Here is a 20,572-nt window from a genome sequence, read left to right on the forward strand (position 1 = left end):
CCTAGAAGGCGAGGTTGAATAGGTGTCGCAATTCCCAAATACTGCTATTCGCACCAAAGCCCTATTCTGGAAAATCACCTAGTTAATCGATTAAAGGACTGCCTTAAACGATTAAATCGCACTTCACAGACAGTTGTTGAATGGCTCGATTGCACAACCACTCACCGATTATACAGAAATGATACATCAAATATATTTGAACATAAATGATCTTTATATGGCAGAGTTACTATATTCAAATTATCAGCTAAAATAGGCAATTAAAAACAACTTAAAACAGTAAAGAGATAAGGGTAAGAAGCAGCCTGCAACAAGGTTTTTATACTTGTTCATTTTGCGGTCCACTGCAAAACTACATCCAATCCTCCCCTTCCGATCTCGGGAGATTTTCTTCACTAAAATTGAAACCAATGTATATTACATACACACTTCCAATTACAAGACCTTGGACGCTACGTTCTTGAATTCCCAGAACCCCTTCCTTGGTTTGACCACACTTATCGCCTAGGAAAACCTTTCCTATGATCCAGCCCCAGCCAAGAGTATGTTCTAAACTCAAGACCTCCAAGTCTTGGTGAAGACTTCTGTATCTCGTTGGTGGTTCGACACCAAGAGACGACTTTCCATGTGACAAAAATACAACAAAATCAGAGTAATGTAAAGCACAAAATAACTCAAATATTACAATTAAGAACAAGCTATAAACCATATACAAATCTCACCAATTATCAAGAATATGTATAAGATCAGAATCATGAAGAACATGTAATTTCTACCCTAAGAAATCTGTAAAAGAAATGAAAGAATCATGCAAGATAAAATAGAATGATGAACACATTTAATTACATGCAATGAATGAGATTTTAATCCCAAAGCATGATACTATCTCTCACTATTCTCACATGCAATTCTCTATGCTTATATGACATATAATGACATATAATTAAAGCCTTACTTAATCGATTAACTGACATATTTTCAGTTAAGATATTAAATGGTAAATTACATATATGTTATGCTTATCAACTATACATGTTTTACCATTATGATATGCCTAAAATGCATAAATAATATGTATGATTAATGTATGAACATATAATAAACTAGATGGCATATCTCATGTGAATGATATGATATTTTTTAGAACTTGTGAGATTTGCATCCAGGTTTACCTAACCTAAACTCAATAACTAAGACACATATCTAAGAGTCTAGTTTAGACATGAAGTTCTTGAATCTTTGACATGTTCATTTGTTGAGTTGTCTTTAAGCTTTCACTAATTCCTTTGTCTTTTGTCTTCATCAAAACATAGGCAAGCTAAGTGCTATCTTGACACTTTGCACTTTCAATCTCCCTCTTTTGATGATGACAAACTCAACACCAAATTTTGTTTTGATGCATAGCTTGAAGATGGTCATAGAATGCATGGTTGTTGATTTCAAAGTTAAAGCACATAGGTAGACAACAGAATCTAAATTTTATTTACAACCTGCACACATCAAAAAACAAAGCAACCTTTCTCCCCCTTTTGACATTATAAAAAAGATAAACTAAATGAATTTTGGTCAAAAGTAAGAAGAGATATGTAGTGAACTCAAACTATAATTAATCAATTAATATTGGGAATGTAATTAATGAACCAGTTGTTGGAAAAATTGAACACGTGCACAAATTGATTAGCATTTAATCGATTAAGACAAATGGTTAATCAATTAAAACAACATAATACATCAATTTGACAGATTTAATGGCATGGAAGGTTATACTAGAACTAATCAAGCATGGAATGATCAAGCAATTATATTATAGCATTGAAACAGCAGGCTCAATCAAACATAAGAGATGCATATAACCAAACATGATTAAGAACCATTAAGCATGTATTCATACTATATTTGACATAGATAGGAGTGTTACGTAAGAAAATTAAAACCAAAATAGTAACGATTTAATTTCAAATGGCATGCATATCAAGTCACAATAGTGCATCAAAAGTAGATAGTTAGAATTACAACCCAAAAAGCATCGAGAAAATATGTCTCAAAAGTACAAAGAAGCATAAATCCTGAAAATTAGCCATATAGAAGAACTAAACCTAAGGCAACTAAGGTCTAAGGACTTCTAATCTAGGGATGCAGAGGAGGATCTTTGTCATCAGGTACGGTCAGACTACTATCACCACGAATGAGAAATCTCAACTTCTCAAATTCTGCACAAAACTTCTCATTCCGTGCCTCGGCAATGTTCTGAACAAAGCTCCTCATAGCCTGATAGTGGTTATCGATGTAGGCAAATCTGTATGGTAGGAGTCCTTCAGAGACTGGAAATGTAAATTCATTCTATTATTCAGCCTTTGCTCCATGGCATCCAACTGAGCTCATCCAAAGGATGGTTCCTACGGCGCAGTTCCAGATGGCTCCCCCTGAGTTTCTGCATTAGGCTGATCTGTTCCAGCCTGATCCTCATCATCAGATAGATCCAAATCTAAGATAGTGTAATCCTATTGGTATTTCCAAGTACTTCCATACTTGTAGATACCCATCTTGTGTAAATAGCTTTCACCAACAAGGTGATCTTTATCAGAAGTCTTTTGACGATGGTGTCAGATACGTCAATATGCAGATAGTCAATGATTCTCGATAGGAAGATACTATAGGGAATCAACTTGGATTGCGATGTAGAGACATTATACATAACCTTCATGATCTCCTCATGCCAATTAATCATTATATTCTCTTTAAAATCATACATGAATTTCACAACTAGAATGTTTCTCTGAACTGGAATGTACGCAATCAGATAGTGGAGCAATCTATTCTTAAGAACCAACTATAGTCAGTTCTCCCTTGACATACAGATGGGGACCTCTCAGACATGATTTGAAAACCTCAGCAGCATCAAAATCCTTAAGCCATTCACAATCACCTAGGCTAACACCAGTAGTGGATAAGCCACCCACATTCATAAAAATGTCACTATCCATCTCAAATAGATTTCTCGAAACCATAGACCAATATTTGTCATCCTTATAATGAAAGTTGGCGTAAAATTCCCTAATTAATGCGGGGTACATATTACCCGTTAATTCCAAAAACATCACAACTCCCTGAGATGAAGCAGTATGAGGCCTACGAGTGCGTTGAGAAGTTGTCTTGAACCTCTTCGAACGTCCTTTTTCCATTGTTGATTGAAAACCGTGAGTGATGAGTGGAGAAGAAGGATAAGGGAAGGAATGTAAAGCTTATGGTTTGGAATTAGGAATTGGATTTCTTTGGGAATTTGAGAAAAAGATGGGATAAATTGAGGTGAAAATGGGTAAAGGTGGGGTTTAATTCTTCTTTGAGCTAAGAATTCGAATTTTGTTGTTGCATTTGAGATTTAGAGAGAAAAGGGGGAAGAGAGGTTTTGAAAAAATGGCAAAAACGCTACTGATTCAAATTTATCTGCTGCCGTTAATCGATTAAGAGCTCTATTAATCGTTTAATCACTATTAAAATTCCAGATTTTCAGAAAAATGAGCTCAGGTAATCGATTAAAGTGGAATCTTAATCGATTAAAATGGAATCTTAATCTGAAATGTTTGTAGAATCAAGAGGTTTTTGGGTTTTAAAAGCATGCATAGAATTCTAACATATATCAAGAATTTTTACTCAAACACGTATACATTTATAGCTTATCATACAAGATCATGAGTCATAATAGGAATATGATGCGTTCACGACAAATATACATTTTGAAACATATAAGACATTAATCATGCGAAGCATATAACAAAATTTTAGACGATTTTAATCAAGATAATTTTCATGAAGGATTCCAAGTTCTCTTCGAAGAACATAGAAAGTATCACATGAGAAGGGCTTGGTGAAAATATCAGCCAATTGTTTAGTAGTTTTAACAAATTAAAGCACACAATCGCCTTTTTGTACATGGTCACGCAAGAAATGATGTATAATTTCTATATGCTTAATTCTAGAATGCAAAACAGGATTCTAGGATAGGTTTATGGCACTTGTATTATCACATTTTATAAGAATCTTTTCTAGGTTAAGTCCAAAGGCCTTAAGTTGCTGCTTCATCCATAGGATTTGAGCGCAACATACTAGCGGCAATATATTTCTCTTCGGCGGTGGACAAAGCAACACACACTTGCTTTTATTGTGCCATGCAACTAAGGAACTGCCTAGTAAGTGACAAGTCCCACTAGTGCTCTTCCAATCTAAATTACATCCCTCAAAATCAGAATCGGAATACCCTACCAAGGATAATGAGGCATCCCTAGGATACCATACTCCCATGTTAGTTTTTCCTTTTAAATATCTCATGATGTGTTTAATAGTAGTATAATGTGAATCTGTAGGCAAAGCTTGAAATCTAGCATACATATAAACACTAAACATAATATTGGGGCGACTCGTAGTTACGTACAATAATGAGCCGATAATCCCACGATACTTGGTTACCTCGATTGCTTTTCCATTTTCATCTTTCTCTAGTTAGCAAGCGGACGCCATAAGTGTTGAAGCTTATTTACACTTTTTCATGTCGAACTTCTTCAGTAACTCCTTGTAGTATTTCAATTGATGAATGAAGATGCCACTTTCCATTTGTTTCATTTGTAGCCCAAGAAAGAAGGTCAGCTCACTCATCATCGACATCTCAAATTCAACCTGCATCATCTCAGAAAATTCTTTATAAAGAATGTCATTAGTTGATCCGAAGATTATATCATCAACATTATTTGAACTAATATTGCATGATTATCTAATCTATGAATAAAGAGGATAGTTTCAACAAGACCCCTCACAAACCCTTTTTCCAAAAGGAAAGAGCTCAATCTATCATACCAAGCTTTGGGAGCTTGTTTCATGCCATAAAGGGCATTTTTGAGCTTATATACATGATTCGGATATTTAAAATTTTCAGAGCTGGGAGGTTGATCTACATATTCCTCCTCTTGAATGTATCTATTCAAGAAGGCGCTCTTGACATCCATTTGAAAGAGCTTAAAATTCATAATCAATACAAAGGATAAAAGCATCATAATGGCCTCTAATCTGGCTACAGGAGCGTAGGTCTCATCATAATCGATGCCTTCCTCCTGATTGTAGCCTTTGGCTACTAAGCATGCTATATTTCAAATGATCAAGCTAGATTCATCTAATTTGTTATGAAAGACCCATCCAGTACCAATCACTGGATGTTCTTTAGGCTTAGGGACCAAGTCCCATACATTATTACGCTCAGACTGGTTTAGCTCTTCTTGCATAGCTATACCCCAGTGCACATCCTTAATAGCCTCATCGATGGTCTTAGGCTCGATTTGAGATACAAAAGCAACGAAGTTACAAAAGTTACGTAAAGAGCTATGGGTTACCACCCCCGTAGTTATATAACCTATTACTTTGTCGAGTGGATGATCCTTCTTCGTTTTCCACACGATCGGCAGGTCCTTATGCTCATCTTGGACAATTGGCTCTGCTTCTTCTTCTTTGTCCTAATCCATATCCTTAGAGTATGCTTCTTCTAAAGCACTTGCAACATCATCATAAATACCTTTCACTTCTCTTTTGGAGTAGATTAGTCAAAAGGGACATGTATAGACTCTTCTACTTGCATTGAATATTTATTGAAGACTCGGTAAGCTTTATTATGCAATGAATACCCAAAAAATATACCCTCATCAGCTTTTGAATCAAATTTACTTAACGCTCTGTTTCCATTATTTAATATAAAGCATTTACAACCAAAAGCATGAAAATGGGCAATATTAGGTTTTCGGCCTTTTAAAAGTTCATAAGGAGTTTTTGGAAAAGTAGGCCTCAAGAGTATACGATTAATCACATAGCAAGTTGTATGCACTTCATCAGTCCAAAAATATTTAGGAACCTTGCTTTCGTTTTGCATGGTTCTAGCAAGCTCCTGTAAGATTCGATTCTTCCTCTCAATAACTCCATTTTGTTGAGGGGTACGATGGGCTGAGAATTGATGCATAATACCATATTTATCACAAAATTTATCAAATTGATGGTTTTCAAATTCGCCATCATGATCAGATCGAATATATACTATCTTATGGTTAAATTGATTTTGGATTTGTTTGGCAAGATTTTTGAAAGACTTGAAAGCATCGCTCTTGGACGATAGAAATAGTGTCCATGTGAATCTAGAGAAATCGTCAATGATAACTAAAGCATAAAAGCTACCACCAAAACTCATAACCTATAATGGTTGAAACAAGTCCATATGGAGAAGCTCCAAGGGTCTTGTTGTAGATATCACATTATTTTTAGCAAAAGAGATTTTAACTTGTTTATATTTTTGACAAGTATCACAAGTTTCCTGAGTTTTAAAATCAAGTTTTGGTAGCCGATCAACTAAATTATTTTTAGACAATTTATTTAGATGCTTTACATGAATATGAGCGATGTGCCTATGCTAAAGCTAGATGCCATCCTCTTTAGATATAATTTTTTTTTAAAATAGAGTAGTGACATCCTCCAGATTAACCATATAGATATTAATTATACGATATCCGACAAACTTAACTTTATTAGATATATTGTCACGAATAATACAACACTTAGAATCAAAAGATACACGGTTACCTTTATCGCATATTTGGTTGATACTCAAGAGATTGTGTTCTAGGCCTTCAACATATAACACATTCTCGACCACTGCCTGATTTGAGTTGCTAATCGTTCCAGTGCCAAGTACCTTCCATTTGTTGTTGTCTACATACGTGACAAACCCTTTTTCTTTCAAGGATAGATCTTGGAATTTTGATCTATCTATGATCATATGTCTCGAGCATCCACTATCAAGATACCAATGATGTTCATATACTCGTAGACATACCTGCAAAATATAGATCACTTGCCTTTTTCAGGTACCGAAGTTATGTTGGGTCCTTTTCTGTTAGTGACTAGGGAGTCATCTCCCTTTTACATCCAGACATACACGCCACTAGGTATACCATATTTTCTAATGTAACAAGAGTAGGAAGTGTGGCCATGTGTACCACAACAAAAGCATGTAGGAACCTTTTTATTAAAAAATTTCTTATTACGTCGATTAATATGTCTCCTATATGGTCTTCTCCTACGCATAAGGGGAATATATTCTAGTCTGGTATGGTCACCAACATTTCTGGTTTGGCTAAGTCTAGTGTCTAACATGTTTTGACTCTCTGTGAGTTTTACGATTTTTTCATTGAGTCTCAAATTTTCATTTCTCAAATTCTCACAAGAATCACAGACAGTTGATTGACATAAATTATCATTAGAGAAATTGCATGCATTACAAGAATAGATCAGATCTAATGTTTCATTTTCTAATTTTAGTTCATCTAATTCTTTCTGTAATGAAATTATTTTTTGTTCATTTAGAATGATTACTCTTTTTCTATCAGAACTAATCCTAGCTAATTTCTTTAGTTCATCATGCAAATCGACATAGGCATTATACAAATCCTCATAAGGAGGAGAATCATCAGATGAAGTAGATGAGGTGTCAGAATATACCTCGTTGTTTACCTCTTTTGAATTTGAGCAACAAGCATCATCTGTTCTGGTCATTAAGCATAGCTTGGTTGTCTCCTCTTCATCTGAGGTGCTCGATGTCGTGTACTCCTCTGGTACGTCCCATACTATATAGGCTTTCTTTGACTTGAAGTGCCAAGGAGTGCTCTTAATTGAATCAACCTTTTTGAGGAAAGTGGGACATTGAAACCGCATATGTCCTGGCTTACCACATTAATGGCAAGTGAATCGTTCCTTGTTACCCTTGCCTTTTCTGGTTGACTCGTGCTCTTCGTTCTTCTAGAAACGTTTGAAGCCTCCTTTCTTTAGGAATTTCCCGAATTTGCATACGAGAAGGCTCAAAGTTTCATCATCCATATCTGAATCAGACTCGTCTTCTATACATTGAGACGTTGTTGCTTTGAGATATATACTTTTCTTTTTGCGATCTAATTCTTCGTGCATAGTCAGGCGTCCAAGCTCCGTATCGTGCTCTTGAAGCTTTCCAAATAATGTTGCCAAAGGCATGAAGTCAAGATCCTTGGATTCCATGATAGTTGTTACTTTAGGTTGCCATCTCCAGTCAAGACAGCGTAAAACTTTGTTAGTAAGTTCTCCTTTGGTAAAATATTTATCTAGAGCAACTAAATGGTTAACAATATGAGTGAATCGTTTTTCCATGTCACCGATAGATTCACTCGGTAACATATGAAACAACTCAAACTCGTGTATCAAGGCATTCAGCCAGGCACGCTTGACTTCGCTAGTGCCTTCGTGAGTCACTGGTGAAGTGTCCCACATTTCTTTGGAATTTTGGCACTACGACACCCGAAAGAACTCATCATAGGATATGGCCGATGTGATGATGTTTTTAGCACGTAGGTTATATTGAACCCTTTTTTCGTTCATCATTGGTCCATAGAATTTTCGGTTTTTCTTTCGGTTCATCGTCCACTAAATGTTGTGGAACGAAAGGCCCGTTGACTACGGATTCCCAAATATTCGAGTCCAAGGCCTCTATAAAGATTTTCATGTAGACTTTCCAGTAGGCATATACTTCGCCACTGAATACGGGAGGTCGGTTAATGGATGCGCCATCACCGCCAAAGGGGTTGGTGGAACCCATTTATTTTCCCTTAAGGATCACACGTATACGGTTGAGCTAGCACGGCGTACTAGCTCTGATACCACTTATTAGGTATTAATGACAAAATACACCTAGAAGGGGGGGTGAATAGGTGTCGTGGTTACCAAATATCGATATTCGCACCAAAGCCCTGTTCTAGAAAATCACTCAATTAATCGATTAAAGGACTGCCTTAATAGATTAAATCATACTTAACAGAAAGTTGTTGAATGGCTCGATTTCACAGCCACTCACTAATTATACAGAAATGATACAGTAGATATATTTGAACAGAAATGATCTTTATATGGCAGAGTTACTATATTCAAATAATCAGCTAAAATAGGCAATTAAAAACAACTTAAAACAGTAAAGAAATAAGGATAAGAAACAGCCTACAACAAGGTTTTTATACTGGTTTGTTTTGCGGTCCACTGTAAAACTACATCCAGTCCTTCCCTTCCGATCTTGGGATATTTTCTTCACTAAAATTGAAGCCCATGTATATTTCATACACACTTCCAATACAATACCTTGGACGCTACCTTCTTGAATTCTCAGAACCCCTACCTTGGTTTGACCATACTTATCGCCTAGGAAAACCTTTCCTACGATCCAGCCCCAGCCAAGAGTATGTTCTAAACTCAAGACCTCCAAGTCTTGGTGAAGACTCTCTGTATCTCGATGGTGGTACGACACCAAGAGACAACTTTCCTTGTTACAAAAATACAACAAAAATAGAATAATTTGAATCACAAAATAGCTCAAATATTACAATGAAGAACAAGCTATAAACCCTATACAAATCTCACAAATTATCAAGAATATGTATAAGATCAGAATCATGAAGAACATGTAATTTCTACCCTAAGAAATCTCTAGAAGAAATGAAAGAATCATGCAAGATAAGATAGAATGATGTACACATTTAATCACATGCAATGGATGACATTTTAATCTCTAAGCATGATACTATCTCTCACTATTCTCACGTGCAATTCTCTTTGCCTATATGACATACAATGAGCGCAAAAATATGCAACTTAGCAATTCTAAAAATGAATGAATGAATGTATGAAGCATGATGTAAAATCACAGTTTATATAGAAAAGCTGTTTTATGCCAAGTTAATCGATTAAGTGCCCTTTTAATTGATTAACTAGCTGTTTAGAATAACTGAATTCTATTTTTCAGTTATCTGTTGAAAATGATTAAAAAAAATTTCACGTTAATCGATTAAAGCCTTACTTAATCGATTAACTGACATATTTTGAGTTAAGATATTAAATAGTAAACTACATATATGTTATACTTATCAACTATACATGTTTTACCGTTATGGTATGCCTAAAATGTACAAATAACATGTATGATTAATGCATGAACATATAATAAACTAGATGGCATGTCTCATGTGAATGATATGATAGTTTTTAGAACTTGTGAGATTTGCATCTAGGTTTACCTAACCTAGACTCAATAACTAAGGCACATATCTAAGACTCTAGTTTAGACATGAAGCTCTTGAATATTTGGCATGTTGATTTGTTGAGTTATCTTTAAGCTTTCACGAATTCATTTGTCTTCATCAAAACATAAGCAAGTTAAGTGCTATCTTGACACTTTGCACTTTCAGATAGTTGTTGCTTCATCCATAAAATTTGAGCGCAACATATGCCTGCGGCAATATATTCTGCTTCGGCAATAGACAAAGCAACACAGACTTGCTTCTTACTATGTCATGATACTAGGGAGCTGCCCAAAAGGTGGCAAGTGAAAGTGCAAAGTATCAAGGATTGCACTAGCAATGTTTTGCTTATGTTTTGATGAGGACAGGGAGTTAGTAAAACCTTGAAGATGACTCAAAAATCAACATGCCTAGAACTCAATGGTCATATCTAGACTAGGTTATATCAATAGAGTTATATTTCTAAGTAGTCTGGGATGTGTGCCTTAGTTAGTGAGTATAGGTTAGGTAAACCTAGATGTAAGTCTCACAAGTCATTAATATTGACATATCATATTCATGAGGCATATCATGTAGTTTATTATGTGTTCATGTATTGATCATACATGTTATATGTGCATATTAGGCATAACATAATTGCTAAAACATGTATATAAGTCAAGCATAATATATAAGTAGTTTACCCTTTAATCACGTATTGAAATATGTTGGTTAATCGATTAACATGGATTCTTAATCTATTAACGTGTCTTTTTTCTATTTTAAATGTTTTCTGTTTTAACTACGTAACTGAAAATAACGGTTTGGAGAGCCAAATCTGTTTTGTATAAATTCTGGCAAATTGCAGAAATGTGTAGCATTGCATATTATTTTTTAGAAACTATTAGAGAGCATATTTTCGTGATTTACTACATTATAGGCAGAAGAGAGATGCATGTGTGAGAAAGAGAGATTAACACGCTTAGTTGATATTGTTCATGATGTATTGCATGTATTTTTCATGTGCTTAATCTCATTCATTCTTTCTTGCAAGTTCGTGCATTTTGTTTTGAGATTTTGATAAAGATTCTGTTTTATTTTAACTCGCATACATTCATGATGGCTTATGTTACTTGAGTGTGAGTTCATCTTTGAGTTTTCATTGTTTTAATTTGAGCATATTAGTGCTAAGTAAAACTCTATTTTTGTATATTGTTTTGTACATGAGGAATTGTCTCTTGGTGTCTTACCACCATTGAGATTGAGTGACTCTTCACCAAGGCTTGAAGGTCTTGAATTTAGAGCGAGAATCTTGGCTGGGGCTGGATCATGAGAAAGGTTTTCTTGGGCGATAGGGATAGTCAAACCAAGGTTAGAGGTTTTTGATATTCAAGAAATAAGCGTCTAGAGTCTTGTAATTGAATTGGTGTATGTAACAATACAAAGCTTTCAATATAGTGAAGAGAAATCTCCTAAGATCAGAATGGGTGGCCTGGATGTAGTTTGCAAGTGGACCCGCAAACGAACCAGGATAAAAATCCTATTGTGCAAGTTGTTCTCTCTTAATCTCTTTTATAATTCAAGTTGTTTTAATTTGTGTTTGAAGCTAATATTTTGCATACTACTATTGTGCCATATCTTTGTTAATTGTGCATAAAAATATTTGTTGTATTTCTGCTTGTTTGTTGGTAAATAAATGTGCAAGAAGCCAATCTGCCATTCCGTTTCTGATACGTGTTAATCAATTAAGCTCATTGGTTAATTGATTACTTGAGCTATTTTCCAGAACTGGGTTTTGGTGCAAGAAGCGGTAATTGATAACTGCTACACTTATTCAACCCCCCCCCCCTTCGTCTAGGTGTGTCTAGACCACTGATACCTAACAGCAAGTCCCGCTAGTACTCTTTCGGTCTAACTTGCATCCCGCAAAATCAGAATCGGAATACCCTATTAGGGATAACAAAGCATCCCTAGGATACCATAAACCCATAGACATTGTTCCTTTAAGATATTTCAAAACACGTTTTATAGCACTAAAATGAGATTATCTAAGTGAAGCTTGATATCTAGCACACATACATACCCTAAACATTATATTAGGGCGACTAGAAGTTAGATACAATCAAGAACCTATTATCCCACGATATTTAGTTACCTCAATTGCTTTACCTTTTTCGTCTTTATCGAGATAGCACGATGATGCCATGAGTGTTGTCGGTTCCTTACACTTATCCATCTCGAATCTTTGCAAGAGTTCCTTGCAATACTTTGTTTGGTGAATGAATATCATGCTATTCATTTAATTTATTTGTAGTCCAAGAATGAATGTCAACTCACCCATCATCGACATTTCAAACTCCCCTTTCATAATTTCAGAAAATTCCTTACACAAGAAATCATTGGTAGTACCAAATATAATATCATTTACATAAATCTGTACTAATAACACATTATTTTGTGATTTTCGTATAAAGAGTGTTATATCAATTTTGCCCCTTTTAAATCCCTTTTTCTAATAAGAAACTACTCAATCTATCATACCAGGCTCTAGGTGCCTACTTTAAACCATATCATGCGTTTTTGGGCTTATATACATGATTAGGGAATTTATGATTTTCGAAACTGGGTGGTAGATTTACATACACTTCTTCTTGAATATATCCATTGAAGAACGCACTCTTCACATCCATTTGAAAGAGTTTGAAGTTCATTATCGATGCAAAGGCTAACAACATTCGAATAGCCTCCAACCTCGCAACAGGCGTAGGTTTCATCATAGTCAATGCATTCCTCTTGATTATACCCTTTCGCAACCAAAGGTGCCTTATTACATATAATCAAACAAGATTCGTCTAGTTTATTTTTAAAGACCCATTTTGTGCTTATTACAGAATGATCTCTAGGCTCAAGGACAAAGTCACATACGTTATTACGCTCAAACTAGTTTAGCTCTTCTTGCATAGCTATTCCCCAGTGTTCATCCTCTAAGGCCTCATCTATGGTCTTAGGCTCAACTCGAGACACAAATGCTACAAAGTTACAAAAATTTCTTAGTGAGTTACAGGTTACCACTCCTGATGAGATATCACCTATGACCTTGTCGAGCGGATGATCTTTCTATGTCTTCCACACCATAGGCATTTCTTGATGATCTGCATTTATCTCCTCATCATCCTGAACCTCGTTGTCATTCTCTATGTTCTTTGTGTATTCATTTTCTAGTGCACCTAAAACATCATCACACACAACCTTCCTCTTCTCTTATTTCCTTTATCACACAGTTGGTTAATGCTTAGCAAGTTGTGCTCTAGTCCTTCGACATAACATCCACTGTCTAAGTACTAGTGTTGTCCCTGAGTTCGAAGACATACCTCACTTGTGTCATCCGGATTGCTTGTGCTGCCAATTTCGTGAGTGTTTGCTCTTAAGCACAATTTGGCGGTCTCCTCTTCATCGGATGTGCTACTCATTGTCTCGTCCTATGGAACATCCCATACAATGTAAGCCTTCTTGGATTTGATGTCCCTGGGGTTGCTTTTATCGTGTTCAACCTTCTTGAGGTGACTCGGGCATTGGAATTTCATATGGCTCGATTTGCCACACTCATGGCAAATCAGTCGATCTTTGGGAGTTTTGCCTCGTCTGGTTGAATTAGTTGCCTCCTTCTTTTGAAATCATTTAAATCCTCATTTCTTCTTGAGAAACTTGCCAAACTTTCTAACCATATGATTTAACGTTTCATCATCTAATTCAGACCCTGAATCATCATCGTCTCTCTCTTCTTGTGATTGTTTGAAGATGTAGCTTTCAGAGGGATGCCCTTTTTCTTTCATTCTGAATCTTCATGCAATGCTAAGCGGCCCAACTCCATTTTATGTTCTGAATCTTGGAGTTTGCCAAAAAGAGTTGCTAGTGGCATAGTGTCTAAGTCTTTCGACTCCATAATTGTTGTTACCTTGGTCTGCCATTTCATATCAAGACAATGCAACACTTTGTTAGTAAGCTCACCCATAGCAAAATTATTATCTAAAGAAATTAAATGATTTACAATATGAGTGAATCGTTTTTCATTTCATTTATCGATTCATTAGGAAACATTCTAAACAACTCATATTCATGTGTCAAAGCATTTAATCGAGCACGCTTAACCTTACTTGTGCCTTCGTGGGTTACTTGCAAAGTATCTCACATTTTCTTTGCATTTAGGCACTACGACACCCAAAAGAATTCATCATATGATAAGGCAGAGGTTATAATGTTCTTTGCCTTGAGATTGTGCCGGATTTTACGTCTTTCATCGTCAGTCCACAATCCCTTTGGTTTTTCTTTGGGTTAACCATTCACTAAGTGAAGTGGAATGAAAAGCCCGTTGACAACAGAGTCCCAAATATCAGTGTCTATTGCCTCTATAAAGATTCGCATGTGCACCTTCCACTAGGCGTACCCTTCTCCACTGAAAATCCGAGGGCGTTTGATGGATGCGCCATCACCGTCGAAGGGGTTTGTGGAACCCATAGTGAATAATCCCTCGGACCAACGAATTTAGCGGCCAAGCTAGCACTTTCGTACTAGCTCTGATACCACTTGTTGGATACCATTATGGTAAGATTACACCTAGAAGGGGGTGAAAAGGTGTCGCGGATCACCAGTCCCGTTTTTCTGATATTTGCGCAAAAATACAAAGCTGCTGCAGTTAATCAATTATCAATAGGGTTAATCGATTAAGGACAGTTCAATTAATCGATTATTATCAGTACATTAATCGAGTATCCTGATTGTTATACTTTGAAAATAAGTTTTCTTGCTTCGTAAAAACCGTGACGATTCTTGATCTTTACTATCCTAAGACTGATTCTTGATTAACAACATATTAACACAGTAAGCAATTAATCGCAGAAAGTCAATCAAAACAGAAAGCAGTAAAGACAGAATTGTAAGGAGATAGGGATAGAGAAAATGCGCTCGAGGATTTTTATCCTGGTTCATTTGCGATCCACTGCAAACTACATCTAGGCCTCGTGTTGATCTAGGAGATTTTTCTTCACTTATAATAAATGTAATTTACAACCATACTTCTAATACAACGAGACAGAAACTTCCTTCTTGAAACTGATGAGCCATTAAGCTCAGTTTGACCCCTTATCTACGTCTACTTAGATACCACACCTTTCGCGCAATTTGGCCCTAGCCAAAACTCTTGCTCGAATAAAGACTTCTTGTCTAATGAAGACTCCTAATTCTCAACTTGTGATGATGCCACACATCACGAGAATTCTCCTCAAGTTACAGATTTTTCGCCAAGTTACATAGCACACTAGATTGTGCGGATAACGACTCGTAATTCGGCTCTAATCACCCTTGACAGAAAGATCTCACGAAACAGCCCTAAGACCTAATTATGAAATCATGCAAGGTGTTTTCAATTGAATGAAGAACGTTTTGGTGCAATGAAAAGGATTGTCTCTCTTTTCTCTCTCTTTTCACTCTTGAAGCTTATGCAAGAAAACCTCAAAGAAACAACAAGAGAGCTTTGAAACTTTTTAGCACCATGAATTTGTTTTTCTCTCTCTCATATAATTTCTTCATTATTGCTCAATGAAGGTGAAAATTTGTTTTAAAACCGCATTCAATTCTATTTCAAAATAACATAATTAGCTCATAATTGATACAACATATGTAAATCAATTAAATGGCCACATTAATCGATTAACGGTTTCTTTAAAAACGGATTTTTAGTTATGGCTTAATCGATTAAAAATGTGCTTAATCGATTAATAGACAAAAATCATGGGAGGTTACATTCTGTAACTCCATTTAATTGATTATGACTTTCCTTAATCGATTGAGGATTTCTCTAGGACTTAATTGATTATCAAACGGGTTAATCGATTAAAATCGCTTAAAATGGTTTTTCTATTTATGCGGTAAATACCCTATATGATGAATGAGCATACAACATGATTTTTAGAAAGAATAAAGCATTTATGCACAAAACCATGTATGTATGAATGCAAATGCATGAGTGTCATTTATCATATATATGTATGATGATGTTATGCCTCATTCTATATGATTTTCATTTTAGACTTTTTGTGAGACACTTCCATCTTGGGTTTACCTAACCTAAGATTCAATACTAGGCAATCAACTTAGAACTCTAGAATATAAAAAGCAATTCTATACTCTATGATGTTGACCTTGAGTTCTTGGTGTGTTGTTTGTTGATATGTCCAAGTCTTCAAGCTTTCATATAAGACCTTGTCTTATCAGAACTTCGTAGGTCGATTATAATGACATCATTTGACTATTTACCATTTCAAAGATTAATGCCATAAAATGTATTGGAAATTAAGGTCAATTTGGCACTTATCAATGCTCCTAATTTAAATTTTGTTTGTCCCCAAGCAAAAGGTAATGCAAACTAGAAACATGACTTGGTCAAAAGTTTAGATTCATGAAGATCAAAAAATGCTTTGCATGATTTCATGTTTTCAATGAGATTTTTAGAACATGTGATGCATTTGGTTGAACTTTTAGAGGAAAAAAAAATGCTCAAGTCGTCCTACACGTTAAGGTCAAATGTGCACTTAAGAGTGCTTCACAAAGTCTCTTATACCCTTTATTGGATGATACTAGTGCTAGACATTTTGGGTTGCTTAAGGATTTTTATTGGTTTCTACCTCTGGTCAGGATTTTTTACTAAAGTGAACTCACTTAAACAGAATTTACTTGAGTTCTATAGAGTTCTAAGTTCTTCAACATTGCAAATCCCTCATCGACCATATCTCTTACTAGAAGGAGGATTTTGATTTTAGCATAACTTCGGCAAAATTCAATGTCATTTTTAGGTTGCTTGCTTGTGGAGACTGAACTACTCGTAGAAACTTTATTTCCTCAAATTTTGGAACTCAATTATTGAGTACAACCCTTCCAATAGCAAGGCTACATTTATGATAAACACCATTTTTCACTATCTCCACAATATCATGACAAACACCCTTTTCAGCATGTTGATAGTGAGAGGAATGTTTGATCTAGTGAGCTCTGTTTCATGTGGCTATGATCAATCAGTATCCAATGGACATGGGGTCTTTCTATTTAGGCTCCTTTTGAAGGTAGGCAAAAGCACATGCTAGAAAGAATGTCATTTGTGGTCTTGTAACCACTATTCCCCTCTTTTGAGCTTGATTTAATGGGCCTTGAGCCGATTATTGGAAACTGGTGCATTGAACTGGACTATTGTGGGTCACGATAGTTACAGAAGATGGTTTCTATTGGTGTCGCCTGCGCAATAGGCTGCACTCACTTCCTCTACCTAAGCCACTTGTGTCTATAGCGTAAAATGAAATTGGATCCTCTCATATAGTAGACCTTCTAATATTGGTGGAGATACTGACATGTGATATTAAAAAAATTAATAGTACAAATTTTAAATTATTTTTTTAAATCATCAAACTAATCTGAATCTCACATTCTATTACTGGATTATCCCATACCGAAGAATATTTCAACCAATATAAAATAGGGCTAAGTGGAATCTCCTAAATATGATGGGACATATGTCATTCTATTAAGCATTCTCTTCAAGCACCACCTAGGGCAGATCCATATGTTCCTTTTTCTTTCTGTCATGCAAGTGCATCACAATCAAATTATGTCGACTTCTTTGCTTTAGTAGAGCAACTACAACTTAGACAAGAAGAATTGCATTTTGGGCAAGCACAATTTATCTATGGTTAGTAGCAACAAAATGCACTTATTATGAGCTTTGCTAGTCCACTCAGAGAATGAGCAACGTGATAAAGGCTATGAATAATTGCCATCTAAGTCAAAATCATTTCCCTCCTAAATCATGAGTTTTCTTTCCATTTTTTAACCACTTGTTTAGCTTTTATATTAAAGACAATATAAAATTCTAAGTTTGAGGGTTTTTTTTGCATTGTATTCAAATTTGCATATAGGATATGCACTTTGCATAGCATTTACGTTATTTTATTTAACTAGTATTTTTAAGATATTTTAATTAGCATATTATATAACCATATCCCACATTCTTTTACCAAATTTTATTATGTTCTTCTTTTTCATGTGACTCTTGATTTGGATCCCTTGTTCTTAACCTTATCACAGTGTATGATAGGCCTAGATTGTTGTAACCTTGAGAAATTAAAAAATTAGCTTAATAAAGTTTGAAATTATGCCTATCAAAATGAACTATAAATGTTATGATAGACCTAGATTGTTGTAACCTTGATACATTTCAAGGTTTATTGTTGTTTACATGCTTAAATATTGATTAAAGCATTTTTCCACCCTTCAAAAGTACGATGAAACTTATTGTCCAACTTTGAGAGATGGCATATTTTCTTTAGGACCAGAAATCTTAATGACTCATGTTTTGGTACGTTTGCATGAATAATCAAAGCTATTGGAAAAGTGAAATTATTTTAAAAAAAACAAAATATTTTTATAAAGGTTAAAATTGTTATTGTTCTCAGCCAAAAATATAACAAATAAAAAGAATAAAATACTTTATTATATAAGAGACAAGTTATCTCCTCCAACCACTTATATTATTATATGCGTCATATTTTTTTTAGTTTTTAGAATATTCTTTTAGAAAATAGATAAAATATGACACATGTAATAATTTTAATAGTGTGAAGATATAACTTATCCCATGATATGTTAAGATATTTTATTCTAGAAAATACAAGTCCACAAAGTGAAAAAGAATAAGGAAAAGAAAAGAAATAAAAGTGCAACAAGATCAAGAGAAGGTAGTTTAGGAAATACGGGAAGTTAAATCACAAGAATCTCAACCCCATTCATAATTTGAATGGTAGTTTTACATTAAATCAATTATTCACCCTTTAAAAATCATTTGTTGTAATAACATCTAACATCCAATCTTTTGTCAACATAAGGACCTTTTCATTTTGTATGTACTCAATAATGACATATTTTTATTCTCAAATAGTTAAAGAGTGATGTTATTTAGCAAAGATTTTGGATTGTTTTACACTTGGGAAAAAATAATAGTTTTGCCTAATTAATAATGAGAAATCCTAAAATGTACTGAGAAAAAAAAGACAAGGATAGATTGCAAACCTATTTCATCCAACCTTAATTTTTTTACTTTTATTATTATTGGAAAGGAACTCTCTTCCATACCAGAAAAATAAATTATTATCTTTACTTTTATATTTAAGAGTAAAGATATTAAGATATTATATTTAAAAAGTAAAAATATTACATTATATTATTTTTATTTTTACTTTTCATCTACCTTCCTTTCCAATACTAGAAAGGGTTATCATTCACACTTTTACTATAACTTCAATTTGAAGTTATCACACCAATAACATAAATAAAAAATATGCACCAACCCCACCTCTTGAAAAAGCAGAGCTAAGCATGGCAAGAAAGTGATTTATAACCTCTAAAACGCAGAATAAAGCAACAAAGTAAAGACCAATTGCCAAAGTAAAATATAACTATAGTATCTCTACTAACAATTTTAAAGCATAGTAATATCAATAATGGAAAACATAAACATTATACTCAACAGTAGCATCCCCAGTTTTATAATCAAGCCAATGAGTTGAAGCTTCAGCATAGCCTCTAGCAAAACGGAAGAGTCCACTGCCACCAATCACAGGCATCTCCCTAACTTTGTTGAGAGCAGGGTTCCTTCCCATGATGGTTATGGTGCTACCATTGTACTTGCCTTCAATGAAAGCAAAGTTCTGAGCCATGAGGAAACCAAACTCACTTTGAGATGCAGAAGCATAGAACCCTTGAGCCCTTCCCACAAGTTTGGAGCTTAATTCGGGTCCCATGGTCAAAGGGTTATCGATCATGTTGACAAAACCAAAGAAAGTGGTGGTGTTCAAGTTAAGGGGTGGTGAAATAACTCTAACTGAAGTAGGGTTTTGTCCACTAAGGATGTCGTGCCAGTAGAACTTGAAATGGCTTAGTTTTTCTTTCTTCTTGTTAAGGCCAAGTAAATTGCGGTCTATTTGATGCACGAAATCTGAGTCTATGGCGGTGATGTAAGTGAGTGCTTGGAAAGAGAGGAGGAGGGAGCAAATGAGAAAATGTGGGTTAAGCATGGTTGATTTTCTACTATCTAAACCAAAATGGTAGAATAAATGGTTTAAAAGTGGTGAGAATGAGAGGAAAATTGAGGGGTATATAAAGAGGAGAGTTGATTTTCCACTGACTAAACCAAAGTGGTAGAATAAAGAGGAAAGTTGGAGACCAAATGGGTGGTGCGGAAGAAGGATCATATCTAGTAGTGTATAAATAAGGCGTTGATCTAATGGTATAAGGTTCCGTCAAATTCTAGGAAAGACCAAAATGTTAATATTCGATTTTTGGGAGCGATATTTGTTAAATATCACAGTCACACACCTAAAATAGATTAATTCATTACCCAAAATATGATAGGAAATATTTGATAGTAAAAAAGA

At 35.0% G+C, this 20,572-nt stretch overlaps 1 protein-coding gene across 1 annotated transcript; it reads right to left on the reverse strand.

Annotated features, from left to right (window-relative positions):
• Positions 19,495-20,349, reverse strand: LOC109361466 (dirigent protein 22-like). Its single transcript, XM_019606927.1, has one exon. It carries the CDS (start codon positions 20,210-20,212, stop codon positions 19,634-19,636), a length of 579 nt encoding a protein of 192 aa, XP_019462472.1. The 5' UTR covers positions 20,213-20,349; the 3' UTR covers positions 19,495-19,633.

The sequence above is a fragment of the Lupinus angustifolius genome, chromosome LG12, assembly GCF_001865875.1.
Source record: "Lupinus angustifolius cultivar Tanjil chromosome LG12, LupAngTanjil_v1.0, whole genome shotgun sequence".
Classification (NCBI taxonomy): domain Eukaryota; kingdom Viridiplantae; phylum Streptophyta; class Magnoliopsida; order Fabales; family Fabaceae; genus Lupinus; species Lupinus angustifolius.

Excerpts from the sequence above, each read along its gene's own strand:
- LOC109361466 (XM_019606927.1), bottom strand. The coding sequence starts at position 20,212 with ATGCTTAACCCACATTTTCTCATTTGCTCCCTCCTCCTCTCTTTCCAA.